The sequence below is a fragment of the Coturnix japonica genome, chromosome 4, assembly GCF_054131305.1.
Source record: "Coturnix japonica strain WE chromosome 4, WE-NBRP24, whole genome shotgun sequence".
Lineage (NCBI taxonomy): Eukaryota > Metazoa > Chordata > Aves > Galliformes > Phasianidae > Coturnix > Coturnix japonica.
In genome coordinates this window covers 36523487-36543293 of record NC_140666.1, presented here as the reverse complement: position 1 = coordinate 36543293, position 19807 = coordinate 36523487, and the positions used below count along the sequence as shown (strand labels likewise).

At 35.8% G+C, this 19807-nt stretch overlaps 1 protein-coding gene across 11 annotated transcripts in view; it reads left to right on the top strand.

The window, feature by feature from the left end:
- The window catches only part of TTC29 (tetratricopeptide repeat domain 29), a 185521-nt gene that overhangs the window by 77765 nt on the left and 87949 nt on the right, over positions 1-19807 (top strand). For 9 of the 11 annotated variants that reach the window (XR_014945294.1, XM_015861176.3, XM_032444409.2 and 6 more), the window contains 2 exons: positions 1613-1696; positions 14936-15159. Coding sequence is in view for 10 of the 11 variants with exons in the window: in XM_015861176.3 (XP_015716662.1) it covers positions 1613-1696; positions 14936-15159 (308 nt within the window). In the remaining variant the exon portion in view is untranslated. The remainder of the gene's footprint in view (positions 1-1612; positions 1697-14935; positions 15160-19807) is intronic. The other 2 variants (XM_085544982.1, XM_032444416.2) reach the window with 1 other exon arrangement.

The following is a 19807-nucleotide window of genomic DNA, read 5'->3' as shown; positions in this document are numbered from 1 at the left end:
ACAGTGATGCCTAGAAATTTGCATCTTGTAGACAAATGTTTCACTCTGGGGGTCTGGACATTTTATTTTTTGCCCATCTATATCTGTTGTTTTCTCTTTATGGTTATGAGGAGAAGAATCATTTTTGTAGCCTTAAAGTACAAAAGTCTGCCTTTTGTGTGTGCCTTCTGAATTACTCTCATTTTATGACCCAAAGATATTGCATTTTAAATATATTTTGTTAAGTGAAATAAACCTATTGTGTCTTGAAATATAGTTTAGGTCAGTTTAAAATCTTTAATAACTTCCTTATCATCTTTTTCCTAATGACACTACTTGTCTTCCTAAATTGTGACTGTTTTTCTGTGAAAATTTTGATACTGATGAAACATTGACATTGATTTTCACTGAATTTTTATGGTAATATCCACAAGGCGTGCATCTTCGTTGGTCAGCAGCAATTTTGTTATACACTGTGTGAAAGCACAAGCTTTTGTTAGTGTGTATCAGTAACAGTAAACTTGGGAACAAATTCAAGTGCCCTGTTTGTGCCACGGGTTTTCACTATTATATTGTTTGAAATTCAGACACATCAAAATATCTCCAGGCTGCTTAGCTATTTTGTTTTCATTTAAATGAATTTTGGAAAGCGTGCGTGGTATTTTCTGAGCACTGAAGGATATGATGCTTATATTAGCTAACATTATGAAAAGAATTGACTCTCATACCTGTAACAAAAGTCAGCATGATCATACAGGCAGAGGATGAGGAAAGTTACAGATGTATGTGGAACACTGATATTGAATTTCTTTTATCTTTGAATGATAGCCAGACAGTCTTTATGGTATTTTAAAGAAAAATAAATTCACATTACTTTTAGGGAGATAATGTTGTCTTTGACTGGGTTATGAGAATCTGCTTGAATACACTTTATGATCAGGAAGTGCATATTATCCTTTAAAACTGAAGACATCTCTTGTGTCTCAGAGTAGCGATGCTGGCTTAAATGAAATGTGAAATGAGTGGTTCAAATTTTAAAATCAGATCTTTGCAGTAAGAAATGTATAGGAATGTTGCCATTTCTTTCAGTGCCTTGTGTGTTACCCCTTTGTCGGACCTCCTTTTGTAATGTGCTGCTCAAATTGTGGGCAGCCAAGAACAGGCTTAAAAGTATGCATTGCACTAAGGAAAATAAATATGCTTGAGTTGGGTTTGGTACTATTTATGTTATTTTATTTTTTGACAATTTTAAATGCACAATAGCTTAAGCTTCTTTGGTACATATTGATAATGCAAAAAATGTAATGATTCTGGCTTAGAAAGAAGCTCAAATATTGATGGCTTTATTAGTTATTACTGATTCAGCTAATACACAACTTCTGGTTTAGACAGAAATATCATGTAACTCAGCCCTTGAAAGCTAAACCAATTCTATTTTCTTGCAGAAATAAGGATTTGAAATGGCTGCAGACCAAAAAATTAAAAAGATATTTGTATGTGTTTATAGAAAACATTACTTTGTCAATATTTCAGTATTTAGCTCTACTTGGCAATGCTAATATATTATACATGCCGTGGCAGTCTGTGTTAGCAGCTCACAGTGTTTCTTTTAATTTTTTTCATTTAAATTTAGGATTCATTTGATCAAAGACAAAGATGGCATAGATGATTATTTGGCGAAGAATATCAAAGGGTTGTCAAAACAAGAAGCTGCAGCGTAAGTTGGCTTTTTCAAGGCATTTTAACATCTATAAGTTTATTGTTTCCTTTGTTTCTAGTCATCATAATCATTTAAATTTAAAGTTCCCGAGGCCCTACCCTTTTTAATGGAATTTGGCGTTTAAAAATTGAAGCTGATATTAAATAATGATGGATCATTTCTCCTGATCTTAAATGTATCAAAGCATTTAACTCCTTGGCTTTATTAATTTGTGTATTTACCAAGGTATTACATCATGTTTGCAACACTATCGTTAGGACTGTGTCAGTAATTATACTTGAAATTGTGCTCTTTCCATTCCTCCCCCCCTTATATTTTTCCTGAACCTCTGTGAAATATCTCCTCTGGGGTGCAAGCTTACTATATAGATGTATGTGTTCTTGTAATTTTGAATTATTATTTAGCCATGCTCAGCTGCTGACTTCTGCCGTGCAGCATTTGAAACATCATCAGATATTTAAAAACCCAGTGAATGAAAAGTATCTAGATAACTTTTGATTTCTTACAGCTGAGGTATTTACACTTAGACATTACGGGAGTCTATTGACTGAATTATTTTTCTGGAGACTTAGAACAGATCTAGGGTTCAGCACCATCAAAATTAACGAAAGAATTCTTACAAATATGAATTGCTGGTTTCTTAAGTGAGATGATTTATTTATTTCAATATTTAAATAATAAAAAGATGCATATATAAGGGCTCTAGGCACCTTAACAATTAATATTGCAGGATCGCGCTTGCAGCATGGAAAAAAAAAACCAAAAAAACATTCTAATAATCAGATTGGATTTGACCAACTAGGCAAAATGCTCCTCTTCTTTCTAGCCCAAGAATGTAAATGCAAAACTTCTATAAGATGCTTTCAAATGAAAATCTAGGAAGTTAACAGGTTTAAGTTTAGGGGCGATAATGTAAGTAGCATCCTAAAGCCCTACTATGTATTAGTCAGCCAGTGGACTTGCTTTCTTTTTTTACAGTACCCCTGGGTGACCTTTATATTTTGATGATAACATAATCAAGTTAATAAGTATTCTGACTGACAGTATAAAAATTGCCACTTATCTGGTCAGGCAATGTAGGAGAGCCATCTTTTCAAAGCAAACTCAAGCCTCACTTATTTTATTTGCATTAGATGATAAACAAAAAGTTGGTTCAGTGATGGGACTGTGCAGGACCTTATTAGCAGGTCATCATCTGAAAGATTGCAAAGTTCAGATTGTTCCTTCCTTTCTGTTTTAGATATGCTGTCCCAGTCTGTGGGATCCAGCAGTGTGGCAGTGACAGGAAAATTATTTAGGGGCAGTGGAGGGATTGACCATGTTAGTGCTCTCAGTACTTGTCGTTCATGTGGAACAGTTACTGATGCTTTAGGAAGGAAGACCTTTGGGCTTCAAAGTGCATGTTACAGCTCTGGTTTGATCACATCAGCATTTTACTGCTTCTAAGATTCAAAAAAAAAAAAAAAAATCCTATGATATTTCTCTTTTCACATACTAACTCTGAAAGAGTTCATAGAAAATGAAACCAGCAAGGAAACCCACAATTAAATGGGAATTTTAACATCTGTTCTGCATTACCTCGGCTAAGTGGTCTGCCTTTATAATGGTTTCCTCAGTATTTTATAATGTGCTGTTTTTCAAAGTTAGGAAAGCCTCTCAACTATTAAAACTGAAATATCATTTATATTCTGCCTTATTTGTAGGCAGATTTTGTAGGTGTAATTTTTGACAAAATACATGTTTGTACTCTATATTTTTAGCTACTCTGAGAATTTCAGGTTTTGTAATTGTAGTTACAACATTTCTGTGGTGTATAATTCTTGAGTAACATCCATAAATGTAGTACAGTCACTTAAGTTAACAACCTAGCAGCTACACAGTTACATCACTACTGGGATAACATAATTGTAAGAACAGCAAGTGCATCAAACTTAATTTTAAGCAAATCTGAAAGAAAAACAACACTGTATCTATAAGTGATATTACTGATATCAATGTTATGCTTTGTATGCCTCAGCAGACAAGGTATTTTTATTTTAGAAGTGTGAGAAGTGGCTTATAATATACTGTGTAATATCAAAATATTGCTTTCATTCCAAAAGTAAGTTATCACTTCTGTACAGGCTGGATGGCTTTCTTTTACCAGCTGTACATTTGTTGAGATACCAAAAATCTGTTCCCTAAATAAATATTGTTTAAATTGTGAATAGTTTATTACAAATATGGTTTTCTTATTTCTGTTTAGTTTTTTTTTTGGTTTGGTTTGTTTTTTCCAGAAGAATTATCACTGAGAGTGTTTTCAAATCAGAACAGAAAGCGCCTGGTTGTAGCCTGTGCAATGGTGTCATATAATTAGGTCAACAAAATAACAAGATTTTAAACAGAAATTTACTTTGTTTGAACTAAAACAAATACTTCTACAATGATTTGCAGCTGTGCTGGCAGCAGCTGTGCACGTGTTGATACCGGTACTGTGTATTTAAATATGTATTCATTAGTAGCAGGATGTGCTGATCATTGGATTCTCAAACCACACACTGTGAGTCTGGCATTCACTCTACTGACAATTACTAGGGTACAAGGATGGGAGTCATCTTTGCAATTTGTAGGTGAAAGCAATCAGCCAGTGTACTACTACTAATACTGCTACCAAGATTTATTTCTTTACTGTACCTTTACAGTGGAGGATGTTTGCAGGTAATCTGTTGTTCCTGTGTAATTTAATAAATTGCAAAGAAAGATCAAGTAACAGCTCTCTCCTCTTCATACCAATAAAACCATCTGGAGAAAAGCATTTTAACAACAACAACAACAGAAGAGTTAAAGACTAGAAAGAAATAAATTTTTCTGATAAGAGGAATAGCTTTGCTTAGTAGTAACAAAGAATGTCACATTGCTGATTTCACTTGGTGTATTTCTGTGAATCAGCTGATGAGACTGGACTTGTGTCCTCACTTGAAACTCATTGGTAGTCAGAAGACAGCTAAATTATACAGATAAGGTACTGGCTAACTTACATGAGCAAAAACTGTCGTATTTGTTTTCTGTTTGTGAGTGGTTGAGCTTACCTTGATAAATTTACCTTAGTGAAGGTGTGCTCTGATATGACTTTTTCAGACAGGAGACAGGATTATTGTGTATACATTGGGTCAGATGTTTTTGAGATATAGTGAATTGCTAAGCGAGGAATTCACCAAAGACTGAATCTGTTTAAAGATTAACTGGAACAACGAAAGGAAAAGACTTTCATTCTCAGGCTGTTGCCAGCACAATTGCAAGCCAGTCGTCTCAGTGTTTGGGAAGAGCAATCATTTAACTGCACTGCAGATTGCATACAGGTGAACGTCTAATTCCTCATAGATTTCTGCAAGATTTTCTCTACGAAATTGAGAGCATTTTCATATTCGGCAGCTCTTTTGCATTGAGAGCAGGACCCTCAGTATCCTCCAAGTTCTTGGATTTCTTCCTAAGAAGCAGAGATTCACAGAATTAGATGAAAAAGACAGTATTTGGCTTCTCTTTTTCTAATGCAATGTGACACTGGAATTTCCCACAAGGCTGTGTGGGTCCTCAGAACTTTCAGCAATTTCATATTTTATTAGAAAGACCTGTGATAATGTCAAAGGCAGGAGAGTAGTAAACATTCTTCTTAAATTACAGGATTTGTGATTTTTCCAGTCAAATGATTTCCATCTCCTGCGCTGAACTACAAGGAGTAAGGGACTGCTAGAGTCAGATTTTCACCTTTCTTTTTGTTGTTTCTTTCAGCCACTATCGAAAAGTGGTGTTTCTTGAGGAAGATGGCTTCTCAATAGAAGAAACCCGAAATATATACTTCTTTTGTCTTTTTTTTTTTTTTCTTCAGGGATGATGAATAGTGAACATAGTAACTCTTTTCTTCTACAAACCTTTGTCCTGCTCTCCAGAGAAGTGCAAAGGGGATTTCACATAAATCCCCTTTGAATTTAATGAATTTAATTCAACTGACTAGGCTAATCACCCCATATAATCAATGGAAATAAGTAAGAATAAATCATTTACTTAGTTGAACCCCATATTTGAGTCTTCAGACAACTTCTCTAGAATAAAGTGAATTGTACTTTTGAAGTACCTGTTTCTCTCCACTGCCTATATAGTAAGCTTTCGCTGACAAGCTCAGTTGTAGATACATACATTTTATCATCTCAACCCCACACTAAGGAACCATTGCATTTTGAAAACTGTAAAATAGATCACATAGAAGGCAACTTGGGAAGGTGCATTCATTAATTTCTGAGGTAGTGATTTGACAAGTAGTTTACAAGTTCAGAACAAAAATGACCTGGCATCCATCTTAAAACTTGCATGAGAGCCACATAATGTAATATTATTCTATTTTTCGTTGAGAGAATTAGAAGGGATAAATTATTAACTATCCTTTCCCTGTCCCAAGTTCCCACTATTTTTGGTGTCAGTCTCAGTTAGGCTAAGTGAAGAAAGATGTGATTGTTTTCAAATATTCAAAGTAAATTTGAGGAAATAAAAGATTTCTTTCCCATGTCCTTACCAGTTGGTCTCTGGATATTTAACCCCATCTGTCCTCAAGAATAAGGGGAAGGAACTTTATCACCGAATTAGAGGCCACTATGATTCAGAGTGTCTGCTGAGAGAGATGAATGGGATCTGTGGGCTGTTGGGGAGAAGGCCTAGTTTGAAGATTATTTTATTATTTTCATCATAACCTACTAAGCTCTTCTGTCAGACTGGGCTTCTTCTGATCTCAAGTGCTGTATTGATTTTTAGCTTTGCTTTTGTATTTATTCTATTTTGTGTGCATGTTAATGAACCAGTTCTTTAAGAAAAGGTGATAACTGATTGGGTCTTCACGTAGTCCAAATTTTTTTAGTTGTTGTCACTTGCATGAAAGTCATCACAGTTATTTTATCTTTTCCTAATCAAATAGATTGAGACACTTTTTCATTGACACCTTGTTGTATTTTGAAGTTCTCTTTTTTTAAAAAACCGAGATCTTTACAGGGGCTTCAAGACATGGTTACACATAATTTAGGCTTGGCAATTTTGTTATGGATCCCCCTGAATAAAAGCCATGAGGAGTTAAGATCTCAGTGGATAGGGACAATGCTAAGAGTAAGAGCTAGTGAAAATATTTTGTTAGTGGGGGGCTAAGCCAAGGAGGGAGGAGAGGCATGTTTAGTACAAAAAAAGCTTGCAGAGGGAGATGTTATACACAGATCAGCTAATGTATAGACTCAGATTCTTCTTTCTCCTTGTATTTCAGTCCTAAGTTGTACAATATTTGGCTATAGTGATGCACACATTGGATTCTTTCTGTGTACACTGCTATGAATATGGAGGGAAAGCTCCAAGCAGCTAAAGAAAGCAGCAGAAAGTCTTTGCCTTTCATATTCAGAGCCTAGGAAGTTTTTACTGTTCTCGCCAATATCGGTCTGTGGATGTGACCCCACCTTTTGAACTTCTTTGGTCACATTAGTCAGGAGGATAACTGATCAAATGTGTCAACTCATTTACATTTTGCAAGAGTAATTCTTCATTTTTAAACACTAAAAACTCTGGGAAAATATAATTCAGAACCACAAACGTAGCTTTTTGTGGTAAAAGAAATTTTAAATGAAGGCTCTCTACCCCAAACTCCCTGCTGAAATGTTGCCTGTGGAAAGGGAGATGGCACAAGTTATTCACTGAGTTAGATGATAAATTTTAAATTTCTTTGCCATCGCTTTCACAATATTATTTAAATATGTATTTTTTTCTATCGGAATAATTTCAAACAATCTTACTTGTCATGACCAGGATTCAATGTTTATTAAACAACTTTCAAAAAGAGATTTCAGTACTTACAGTCACAGTCTTTTGGTCAGATGAATGATCTCTGTGAATTTCAGACCCGATAAACATATGATTTAGTGTAATTAGGTACCGATCTACAGAACAGTGTGGAAAGTGAATGGTTTGCCTTTCATAAAGGAACTTCTTTCTACATTTGTGTAATGTGAAAGGTTTTTCTTGAAAAGGTTAAAAAAAGTTCTAATCAACTTCTGTACATTATGTAGAACTTCATTTTCTAAACTCTGCAAAAGAAAGTTTCATATTTAATGGGAAATCATGAATTATTCCATTTATTATCTACTTCCTCCTTTCAAAGACATGATCTGGATAAAAGGCGGGGTGAATAATTTCAAAAAATACAATACATTTTTAATGGGAAGGTGCAAACTACAGATTCTCATGACTATTAGCAAGTATAGAGGAAACAGAATTTTACTTGCAAAAACTCATCAAACTCTTGCAAAGATAAAATACATGACATACTTTAATAAAGAAGAACACAGTGAGCTGAAGTATTTCTTTTTTATGTAACTTGTTGTTTTTACTAAGTTTGGTCTTACGGCTTTCTGGTGCTTTCATTTCTCAATAGTTCAACAATATTTAGTACTGAAGATAATGTACAAGGAATACACAACGAGCGTCTATTTTTAAGGCATTCCACAAAGGTGGAAAGGCATCTCTAACATACAAAGAATTTGAAATAACGAAAGTCAGTCTCATTTGCCTTGGTGCAATCATGACTTCCTAATAATTCTCTGAGTGAATCGTTCTGAATTTCTAAAATCCTTGATTTTCTTTCCCTCTTTCTTCATCTTTATTTATTTGTCTTTAGACTACCAAGTAAGTTCTGATGGATGCTGGAGTGGGTTATCATAGGCAAATGCAAAAATGCTCTGGGAATTGTTGATAGCAGTAGTATGATAATAAATGAGTAGCCTTGTATATCGCTTTATGATAATTCAATGCATCAGCTCTAGCAAGAAAATAGGTATTATTATCTCTTTCTAAGGTAATTTTGCACACTATGAAATAAATTTGCAGAAGTTCCTGGCTTTCTGTCCCTTAGATCTGCTCTGGAGTGAAAGGGGAAAGTTAAGAAATACTTCACTTTGATAAATAACAGTCCATAAAATATGGTTGGAATTACTTTTTCTTAATGAACATAATTAATTTAGAAAGATAAGCAGAGTGATTAATGAGTATAATGTGCTATTTTTTTATTACATTTGAAATGAAAGCTAATGATCACAGGTGTGTATGCTGTTGTATGAAAAATATTTTGATGAGGTGCTTTTCTTCTTTTAGTTGCTTTCATTGCATTTATATTTAGGAACACAGCGTTCAAAATTTCAGGGCTAAATTTGTATTTCAATTTTCTGTGCTAATTAGAATTCTTAATTATTACAGTACTTACATTCATTTTAAAATACTTCTTCTGTGTCATCCTTTGATGTTTATAATTGATTAATTTTTCATTTTATGTAGTATTAAAGTGGCAGCGTAGCTTTGAACAAAAAGGAAGTGAGTCCAATCTGTGTTCTTTGCAGGATCTTACTGACAGGTTATGCATCCACTTTTGATTGCATGATTTAGTTTAAAGTGTAGCTTGACAGCAGTCAGACTATGAGCCAACAGATGAAAAATACTGCACTACATGTGCTGAAAGTTATTATGTCTATGTGCATATACAGTACGGAGTGGCTGTGTACTTCATTTTTTGTTACACTTTCTTCTTTCCATTAACATTACATACCTCTATAAACCTTTTCTTATTAAAATAATAATAATAATCAGAATTTTTTTTGCACAAGTCATTTCCAAGGAAATGTTCTCTCTACTGGTATGCATAATTTCTCCTGGAATGTTTTTTATTTACTCTTCAGGATAGGGAGCTCTTCTTATAACACTTGTTTAATTTGTTGCTTTCAATCATAGGACATTAGTTATTTCATCTTCATAATTTGGGATTTAAAAACGTGCACCTGACCCCAATATCATGTATTTCTCAGATTTAGTAATCAAATATTCTCACGCGTAAGCTACTGTCTATTACTAGTTTATAGCATTGATTGTACTTTCATATTTTTCTTTAATGAGATTGCCATATTCTGTAATTTAACATGTTGCTACCCAGTAAATATTTCATTAACAGTATTTAAGCAGATAGTCCTTAAACTAGGATTAAAGAGGGTTGTGCCCTGATTCAGATGAGTAGCTCTGTATCGTTAGCAGTGTGTGATGAAAGTTTGTTGAGCAGCCCAGCACACTGAGGGTTTGGCTCAACGAAGAACTTAGCATATGTAAATTTTCCCACTGAACTCAGATGATCAGACTACCTGGGTATGTTTTCAAAATAGATGTGTATGTAACATTGGTGGATTGCAACCTAAACACATGGCAATGTAAATTTCAACAGTGTAAGTATAGTGCTTTATAACACTGTAGCCTCGATCGCAGCATCACTGAAGCTGAACCAGCAAAATCTTTCAGCTTCCCTATTTACTGAATATCTGAATAAGTGCTTTTCATCTTTGGCAATGCCCTACAAAAGTGTTAACTGCTTCACAGGTGGGTCACCAACAGAGTTACAAAACCATTACTGTTTTTGGATGTCCGACTTTAATTAAATAGTAATTCCTCTTTCCGCTCCCAGGCAGAGCAGCCTGACAGTAGAGACACTTTGAGCATGCTTGTCTTCTTTGTTTTATATAGTAAAACTGGTTTTACTTAATGGACATACTTGTCAAATTTCAGTGAGGAAATTGATATGTCCTTGTTTACTCTGCGTGTGTTTGCATATAGGTTGAATACAAAGTAACTAAGTGTTCATATACTCCATCTAATTTTGTTTATCTTGTAGAATTAGAAATGAGAAAAATAACTACTGGTATCTGTTTAAACACATTTAAAGAAATATTTCTTGTTAATTTTTCTTAATTTTGTGATCCAATTCTAAGACATTTTTGTCCATCATTGGCTTTCCAGATCCAGAAGGAAAAAAAGAAAAACAAACACACAATGAAATGTATCTGAATACAATTTTTAAACATTACAATCATTGGTGTAGTAATTGTTTGAAACTGTTATTGCATTCAATTTTACATACTCTCATTGTTTAATCCATCCCGTTTTCTGCTTTATAAAATGAGATTGTTACAGTATACTTGTAGTCAACAGCTGGCATGAACCTGCAGCACTAATTAAATCCTAGCAAATTTAAAGATACAAACCTTGTTATAAAAACAGAATCATAGAATTGCTCAGGTTAGAAAAGACCTTAAAGATCATCGAGTCCAACCACAACCTAACCATACTACCCTAACAACCCTCCTCTAAGTCATGTCCCTGAGAAACACATCCAAATTGTTTTCAAACACATCCAGGGATAGTGACTCAACTGCAGTCTTCTGTAGCTATTTTTCATGTCTGCCATTGATCACTCTAGGCAGAAGAACTGGAGATTTAAGCTCGTGGTAACAAATTCTGTTACAATATGTTGACTGTTTTGATTATTACCAACACCTCTCTTTTGGTCACTTAATTTCTGTCTCCTTTTCTCTCTGTGAAGGGCAGAATGCCATAGGACTAGTCGATCTCCAAGCATTACTTGAGAGTCCTGTAACAGTACAGTACCAGCAGGTCCTTGAAATTGCTGCAGCGGTGTTCTTTCATTGGTCCCAGTGAAGATGGGTGTTTCTGATTTTTGTACTAGCAAATACAAATTAGAATCAGGCTTCTGTGCTCAAATCAGTTTTCTCAGGGTGACTCCAGATAGTTTTAGAATAGCAGTGACAATAATAAAAGAAGTCAATAAAAGAAAATTACCAAACTATAAAATACTGCATCACAGTAACTGCACATATGGCAAATGTATAGTACCCAACCAGATCGCTAAGTGGACCCCGTGTCACTGTGTGACCCTGACCTGTATAAATAAACATCTGGTAACATCAACTGAGATGAGCATTTGGGCAGAGGAGCAGTTCTCAGCATCATCTGTGGATCAAAAGGGATTCAGAAAAGAATAAATAAATCTGATTTAGATTAGAAACAGAATCGTTGCTCTCTGCATTAACCACAAATGCATAGATATGCTCCAGTTGTTTTTAAAGAGATGTTTTCTTAAAAATGTATTGAAAATCCTTCTCCTAGCTCTCAGATACGATTATTCAAAGGGCGCTTGAGGTTTATGTTCGTATCGCAGATGACTCTTGAAATGCATGGCAGGTACCGTTTTGTAGCTATCCGGCTCGCCCTAACCTTACCCGTGCGACTGCCGGGAGCACCGTGCGCTCCGGACACGGAGCCCTATGGCACGGGGCGGCCCCCGGCAGTCCCGGCTCTTGCCGCTCGTGGGGCACCTCTCCCTTTGTTCTACGGCCGTGCCTCGTCGCTCTGACAGCGGCTTGATTAACGCGTTGTGACTGCAGTTTTCCACATTTCCAGTAGATGCCCCCAGAGACCATTAAACCTCTTGAACGTCTCCGCTTCAGCTAAATAAAAGGGCAGTCTCCTTTCATTTTCCTTTTCCGAGTAACATAATTGTTCGAAAGAAGCCTTAAATCGGCTGGATGCAGTGAAGAAAAGTAAACTTGTCGGTTTCTTAATATATCGTAATTAATGTATTAAGCAGTAACGTTCAAAAGGCTTAGTGTAACCCAGTTTGTTAATGCAAAAGAAACATAAAGTTAATAGCTGGATTTTCCAAAATAAATCACGGACATCTAGGTGGGTATCAGTAGTTTACATTGGTATTAAGAATAAAGTTGTCTGCAGCAATGTAAACCATGAGAGATGCTACTTAATCTCTCACTCTACACGCTGCGATATTATAGGAAGCAGTACGAAGAGCACATTGGTTATTGAGAATGTATGGTTTATTTCAAGGTGTTGTGAAAAGTTCTCCTTCACCTTCACTTCAGTCACCTGCACCACTTCTCTGGCTAAAAGCACTGCTTTCTGGAGGGAAAAGCCCAGCACTTTCATCTGGAACCACTAAGAGAACTGAAACAACTTCAGAATTGTTCATGGTGCCAAACTTTCTGCCTTTTCTCTACGCTTTGTACATGTGCGTTTTCTGCTTCTAGTTATAACTTTGGGAGATAACTTTCATCCTCATGTCTCTAAAATTAATAAATGTGTTCCATACATTTGGCATCTTAACCACTACTGGAATCTCTTTATTAATTGGTGTGGGCTTGTATTAAAAAAAAAAATAGTAAAACAAATTTTTAAGACAGACATATTTTCCAGCATTTCTGTTTGTTTGTTTTCCCCTATTCATTTATTAATAACATTGTCTTGTGCAGAAAATGTGCTTTGATATCAGGTAAAATGCATGAATCCACAACAACTTTGACCGAGGTAAGATGCATTAGTCCACAGCATCCACAGCACCCTAAATGGACACAGATTTTCTGTTTATTCAAATATTGGCACTGAGTAGTAAGTGCTAAAAATGAGCAGACCGATATTTTATTTAGTTATTATTAATATGTTTCAGCAGCTAGTTACTTTTTTACTTCTAACACATACAGTCATTAAGACATGCACAGATATACAAATATACAGACCACAGTACGCAGATAAATACAGGTGCGCAGGTGTATGTCTGCTATACAGACTTCATTCCATTTCTGTGGAATCCTATTACTGGAGGATTCAGTCCTCATCCTTTGAAAGGTGGTGGACATTTTTTACCTAGAATTCTTCTTCATTTCTTTAATTGGTTAGATAGAAATTTTTAAAAGAATAAATCTAACACAGTCAAAGTAAAAAATAAATTGCACTGTGTGAATATAACAGTATATTGTGCAGTATTTTGAGGCTGCACTCTATGAACCTGGGATGTACCAGAAATGTTTTGGCACACAGAAGAGTACATGTTTAAGGATATTTCTCTTTGCAGTTTTTGAAGAAAAATGTTGCAAATGTTTTCTGGTGTGGATCAGTTCTGTGTTTTCTTTTATATGTGTGGATAGTCTGTGTTTTCAACATACATGCAAATAAATTCAGAGCTGTAGCTTAAGACCTCGTGCATCTTTTAGAGTTGAGTAATGCTTTTGTTTTAAGTTCTGCTACAGAAATATAAGAAATACATACAAAGGATTAATGTGAATCTACATAGTAATTAATAGATTTATTTTAATGGTACTGAACATGAAATAATGTAGATTAATTACTTAATGCATCTCGTATTACCATTTACTTTATTGACATCTAGCTAAGACATTTTTATATAAATTCCATTTTAAAAGGCTACAGTAGCTCTTTGTAGTCTTGGACTATTGGTCTCATTGGGTTATTGTTCAGCATTAGATCATCTGAATTTCTTGCATGCACTGTAAATCTCGGATTTCAAAATTCCATATTTATTTTAAAGCCGCTGAGAATTTGTACTGAAGTAGAATCTCATCTAAAAACACGATTTTAAAAACAAATTGAAAACTTGAATGGAATCTGCAAAATCAAATTACCATATGTAGGCCCCTGTCATCTCACTGGGACGAGGGTTTGTTTTCTCAAACTGGAGACCTACTTCTGCAGACATTTAGATCTGTACTTCAGTGATGCAGGTGGTCCCATTGGACTTGTAGCTTTCTCCAGGATGGGACACAATAATTGTTTCATGCCACAAAAAAGAAATGTTTGGATTATTTCCATAAATAATACCTGAAAAGATGTATTACCTCTTGAGATTATTTCTTTATGCAATTTTTTGATATGTATATTTTATCAGAGTTTATGAATGGGATGACTTGGATATAAATTCATCATTGCATCCTTTGGATTTAAAATTAGGGAGTAAACCAGCCCCAGCCGAAGTGCTATGCTAAAGTGAAGCAAAATAATACCTAATGATTGTGTTTCTGGCATAGCATTTGTTTGACATTTTAAACCAAGGCATTGTATCCTACAGCAAAACTATTTAACATACACTTCCTTTTTTCTTTTTTCTTTCTGACATGTGGAATGTGCTTCATTTTTCCCCATGTGCTGGTTTAAAGCAAACTAAGAGTTTATTGTGTTTTCATAAACTAATGTAAACATGTATTTTTCCCATCAGTCAGCCCTTTATTTTCAGTTATTTATTTATTTTATTTATTTACCATTACCAGCTGAAGAATACCAGTATATTTTGAGCATGTTTGCAAAGTATATTTGGGTATTTATTTAATATTGCCATGTTCACCTCCCTAGGGGAGGATATTTGTAATTGTGTTTTGGCAGAATGCTTTTTGAGGGGAGGAAAGAAAAAAAAACCAAACCCTTCCCTGCTGGTGATCTGCAGAGATCTGGTCTTGAAAGCTGTTTTAATATCTGTAGTTATTTGGTAAGGTGAAGAGAATACAGGTTTAAAGGCTTAAAATCCGTCTTTCTTATTCCCAGTAACAGGAATTCATACAAGGAGAACATCTGCATAGACATGCTGCGACAGGGTTATCACAAGTCCTTCTCCGAGCTCTTCACTCTGATACAGAAGTGGAATGCCTTGAGGGAGGCTGCAGGGCCTGGGTCAGCCATATGGCAGGGGCAGTCCCTGGAGGAGCAGCCTGATAAGCTGGATCAGCTTTACCACTTCCTGACCAGGGCTGAGGCAGCCCAGAGAGCAGGTAAATGGGGGGATTGTGGGTAGCAGAGCAGCGGGAGCCGCAGCAGCGAACGCCTGGGGGAAGCTTCCAAATTGTTTCATGTATGAATTTGAAACCTTACTGCATCTTAGCACATTTCAGCCTTAGTCAACTAAGCTGTATTTATAGAATAAATGATCAGGATCTGCAGATACCGAGAGAGGTTTTGCAGGGAGGAGGGAAAAAAAAGAAGGTAAAAATGTGTGGATTGTGTTATAATATCATCAGAATTGTTTTCTATATTTATAGCTTTGATAACATCTCAAACATTTTCTGGTAACTTCACTGTTTATTGTTTTTCTTTCTTTACTGATTTGACTATCCGGTTTTGTATTAGAAAAAAATTAATAGGTGAAGCACTGCTTCTCACAGTAATAGTTGTATAAATTTGATTTTATTAAATACTCTGTCTGCTAACTGTTTGGATTTGTGACTGACCTTAAAAAGACTGTGAACGTGTCAAATAAAATACAGCACATAGCTGTAACGTGTCACCTGTGAATTACTAGATATTAGTGAAGACATAACTCCAAACTACTGTATTTTCTCTATTGCCTACTGTTTACTAAGCACTCTTCTTTATCATTTTGTTTTACTATAAATAGTGATATAACTTACTTTGTCTTTCTCCTTTGGAATAACCGTAGGGAAGGAAGCAGGTAAAACTACAATCCTGTCTCACAGCAGAGCTGGTTTCATTATATTTGGCTTGTTTCAAGTTGTATTTTCATCATTGCAGAGAGAAAAAATCTAAAATAAAGCTTGAGAGTTTGAAACCCAATCTTTCTTACTCAAATTTAGAAACAGAACACTTTGTTTTAAAAGGGAACAGCAAGAACAACTTTCAGCACTAAAAAAAAACAACTGTTCATTTAAAATGTTTGTTTACTTTAAGACCAAAAGATGTGTTTATTTAATTGACAGTAATTCTAGACCGGAAGTCTAGCCAGTCCATGAAAGGAAGATACCTTCAGGTTTTTCTGAGAATGACTAAAACCTGAACAGGCACCTCTGTTCGCAGGAGTATGAAAGATAAATTTTACATTAAGTCTAGCCTGACATACACGAGCATTTTGCCTTTATACTGGTGTTCAAATGTAGTGGATATGGAATATCTGGATGGGCATGCTTCCTAAAGCGGCTTGAGGGGAGGTACTTCGCTTTCCTTTGGTGCATGATTTTCTCTAGTGTTACTAACTGATATGTGCCAGTAGAGTTGGCAAATATCCTCCCAGAAAAGCAAAGTCGGGTTCTGCCCAGTGAAAGGCAGAGGCCTTTCTCTCACTGAATTTGGCACTGATCACGTACTGGGTTCTATGGGATACAGGATGCTGCCAACTGACTGATGGAGTCTTGCCTCTGGAAGGGAGTATCTCTGAATTTTATCTGTTGAAGTTGGTTAAAATGAAAGCAAAGTAATGAGAACCTGCCAGCGGAGCTGATGGATGTTTTAAGTAGCAAATCATTAATGAATTCTTTGATCATGGAATGGTGAGAGTTCTGATTTTTCACCAGTTTTGGTGTAAACCTTGGCATAAATATGCTTTTCATGTGAGGCATAAGCTGTGGCACATGAGGGGGTGGATGTTGATTCATACTGCAGATGTTACAGCTAGTAGTGGTGTGAATATAACGTATGAATTACACGGCTCATCAAATACTAATTCAGGAGTTCTACTAATCCACTTTCTGTCTGATTCTAATCAAATTGCTTGGAGCTCTGGCTCATGATCTTATGGCAACTTCAGTTGAAAATGTTTGAAAACTGTTCCACAGTTCAGTTCATCCTTCATGTGAAATTTACTGCAGTGAAGCAGTTGCAGCAGCAGCTGACCTGTGTTTGCTCCTCAGCCACCACAATTCAAGCCAAAGATGGCTTAAAATACTTGAAGTAATATTTCGGGCAATGAGATGTGTGACTTCCACAGTGTAGCTGATGTCACTAACATTATAGTAGCTGAAAATTTACCTGTCTCTGATCCTGAGCATCCTGAGCTGTAGTTGTAGTGAAAGAGTTAGCAGGTATGAAAAAAACCCTTTTGACTTGTAATTTTTTACTAATTTAAACTTCCCATAGGGATTGGTTTTGAACTGAAAGTGGCAAGACAGAAATGAAACATAGATTATTTATTATAAGTTTTCCCATTTGCTCATGAGTTTTTTCACCTGATATTTTTGTGCCGCAGAGTGTAGCTGTCTCAGTGTGAATTTCAATTAGAACTGCTGCTCCTAAGTTCAGCATGTTAAAGCTGTTATCACAGTGCAGAGAGAAAGCTAGGCATTCATTCATCCACTTTCCATACTTATTGGTGGAATATGTTAATGTTTTCTTTTTTTTCCTGATTAATTGTAATTATTGATGCTACAGTGTTGCATGGAAATTGTTTGCTTGGGCAGAATTAATCAAAGCAGTCCATTATGATGTGGAGGCTAGTATCAAAGAGCAATTAATTTCATTATTTCTACATTTGAAAATCATGATTGTTTGCTTACCAGTGTTTTGCTGTACAAACCATTTACCTTCAGATACACTGGTGAGCCTTCTTCAGTTCTCATTTCTAGCAGAACATTTCATTGGAACTTCAACTCATGCAGGAGTCTTTCTTTTACACTAGTATTATGTTGCATGCAAAATCTGTTTTTCTAACTTAATCTCATTGCCATTGTATTTGAATACTTTCCAAATATTTTAAAATGAAAGTATTAATCCCTGCATCTTCTCAAAAGAAGAAAATTATCTGGCAGAAATAAATGTTGGTGATACTTGTTGACTGCATTCCTCTTTGGTCTACCTTGATGCAGGCAATGTAAATGTTTTGGACTTCAGAGTAGAGTTGTTTCCAGTTGTTCTTTGAAGTTCCTTCATTATCATGCACCAATCTTTCTTACTACTAGTTTTGATACCAGTCATTTAAAAAGAAAAAGAAAAAAAAAGATTATTATCTATTTGAATAAGGATAAATAAGTATACTTGTAGGGTGTTTTAAAGAAGAATGCAGAATATTTGCCAAAGTAGTCTACACAGATTAGCATTTGTTGTATACCATGATATCCTGATAAATGTTGTCTTTTTCAATAAGAAAAATGTGTATCCTGAGGCTGTTGAATGACCTGCTCTGTTGCCAGACTAATTTCACCAAAAGATATAATTGTCCTTGGGGTCAATGTTGCAATCCCCTTGAAGAGACGTAGTTCCCTAGCGCCCACTCAGTACTGCTCTGTGTGTTAGCAAGGGGAACTGCTGGAAACCATAGTCCCATTCCAGACTGACAGTGAGGGCTGCTAACCGAAAATCTCTGGCTGCTGACATCCTTAGAACAAATTATGTCTATACCCTACATAGGCATATCAGCTAAATAGGGTTAATTTTGTCCATTTTGTCTGTCTAAGTCCCCAGATAAAATCTGGCTCTATATCTGCATGTGTTTGGGTGGGTCATAGGGAAAAGCAGTAACAAAGGAAAAACATCCATGTCCTTTGCTTACCTTTTGGAATTTTTTAGCAACACCCATATTAATGTATGCCTGGAAGAACAGCTTATTATAATGATGGATGTTGCTGTTACCCAGACAAAAATACTTACAATAGCTTTAATGTGTTCTTTGCATGCATTTTACCATAAGAATATAACTGATTCTTTGTTACATGGCTGCTACAGTCTGTCTTTTTGTTTTAAAATGCATTGCTAATTTCTTTTTTGGATCTATACACTCACTGGGCAAAGCCACTTCTTTGAATCATCTCCTCAAATTATCGCATAGCTCCAGTTTGTACGTTGGTTAGCACTGAGCCTACAAGAAGAGCGGCAGTACAAGGATTGTACCGTAAAGCATCAGTCTGGTATTTCGGAGGGAGGTCAGCTCCTTGGATTACATCTGAATTGTTTATTGAATGTGGGTTTAAACCCGAACTGAATCCTTACCTGTGCTGACTAATGTAAACCACTAAGAGCCTATGATCAGTGCTTGCTACTGTGGTTGGTTACCTGTGTTGCATCCTCCTTCCAGACAATGCAAGTTGAGGTACTACTCAAGAACTCTTAAAGGAAGAGACCTCTCAGCCATCAACTTTACTTTGCTGGAGCAGAGGAACAAAACAGGCAAAAACAGTTCCACTGTTCAGTAGCTGCAATGTGTCAGCCAGCAGCAGGCATTGTAGTAGCAGGTGACTCTGTTCCCTGTCAGAGACAGTGCACAGAGCTAATATTCAGTATGAACATGCTTTCCAAGGGACAAGACACAGCTTGTTAGCTGATCACCGGGGCAGCTGGTGGAAAGTAGGTGTTACGACCCAGTTGTTGTTGCTTTTCTTAGACCCCATGCACCCTTTGTGATATGCCAAATGCTAAATCTGTGCATGTGCTTACAGGCCGCTGACCCTTGTTCTAGAGGATATCAGCGATAAAGAATTAGAAGGAAGTGTTAACTTAGCTCTTTTTTCCTCACTTCAGTACAGAGCTAAGTTTTGTCAATGTGAATAACTATTTGTTCCCATTGTAAAAGGTACTTCATAAACTATATGAAGAAGCATGAATCACATTTGATGAGAACATCGGGTGTGTTCACACTAGAAAATCTTTCTGTGTTTGAGATACTAAAGGTCAAAACCAGAAATTAGCATTTTCACTTAT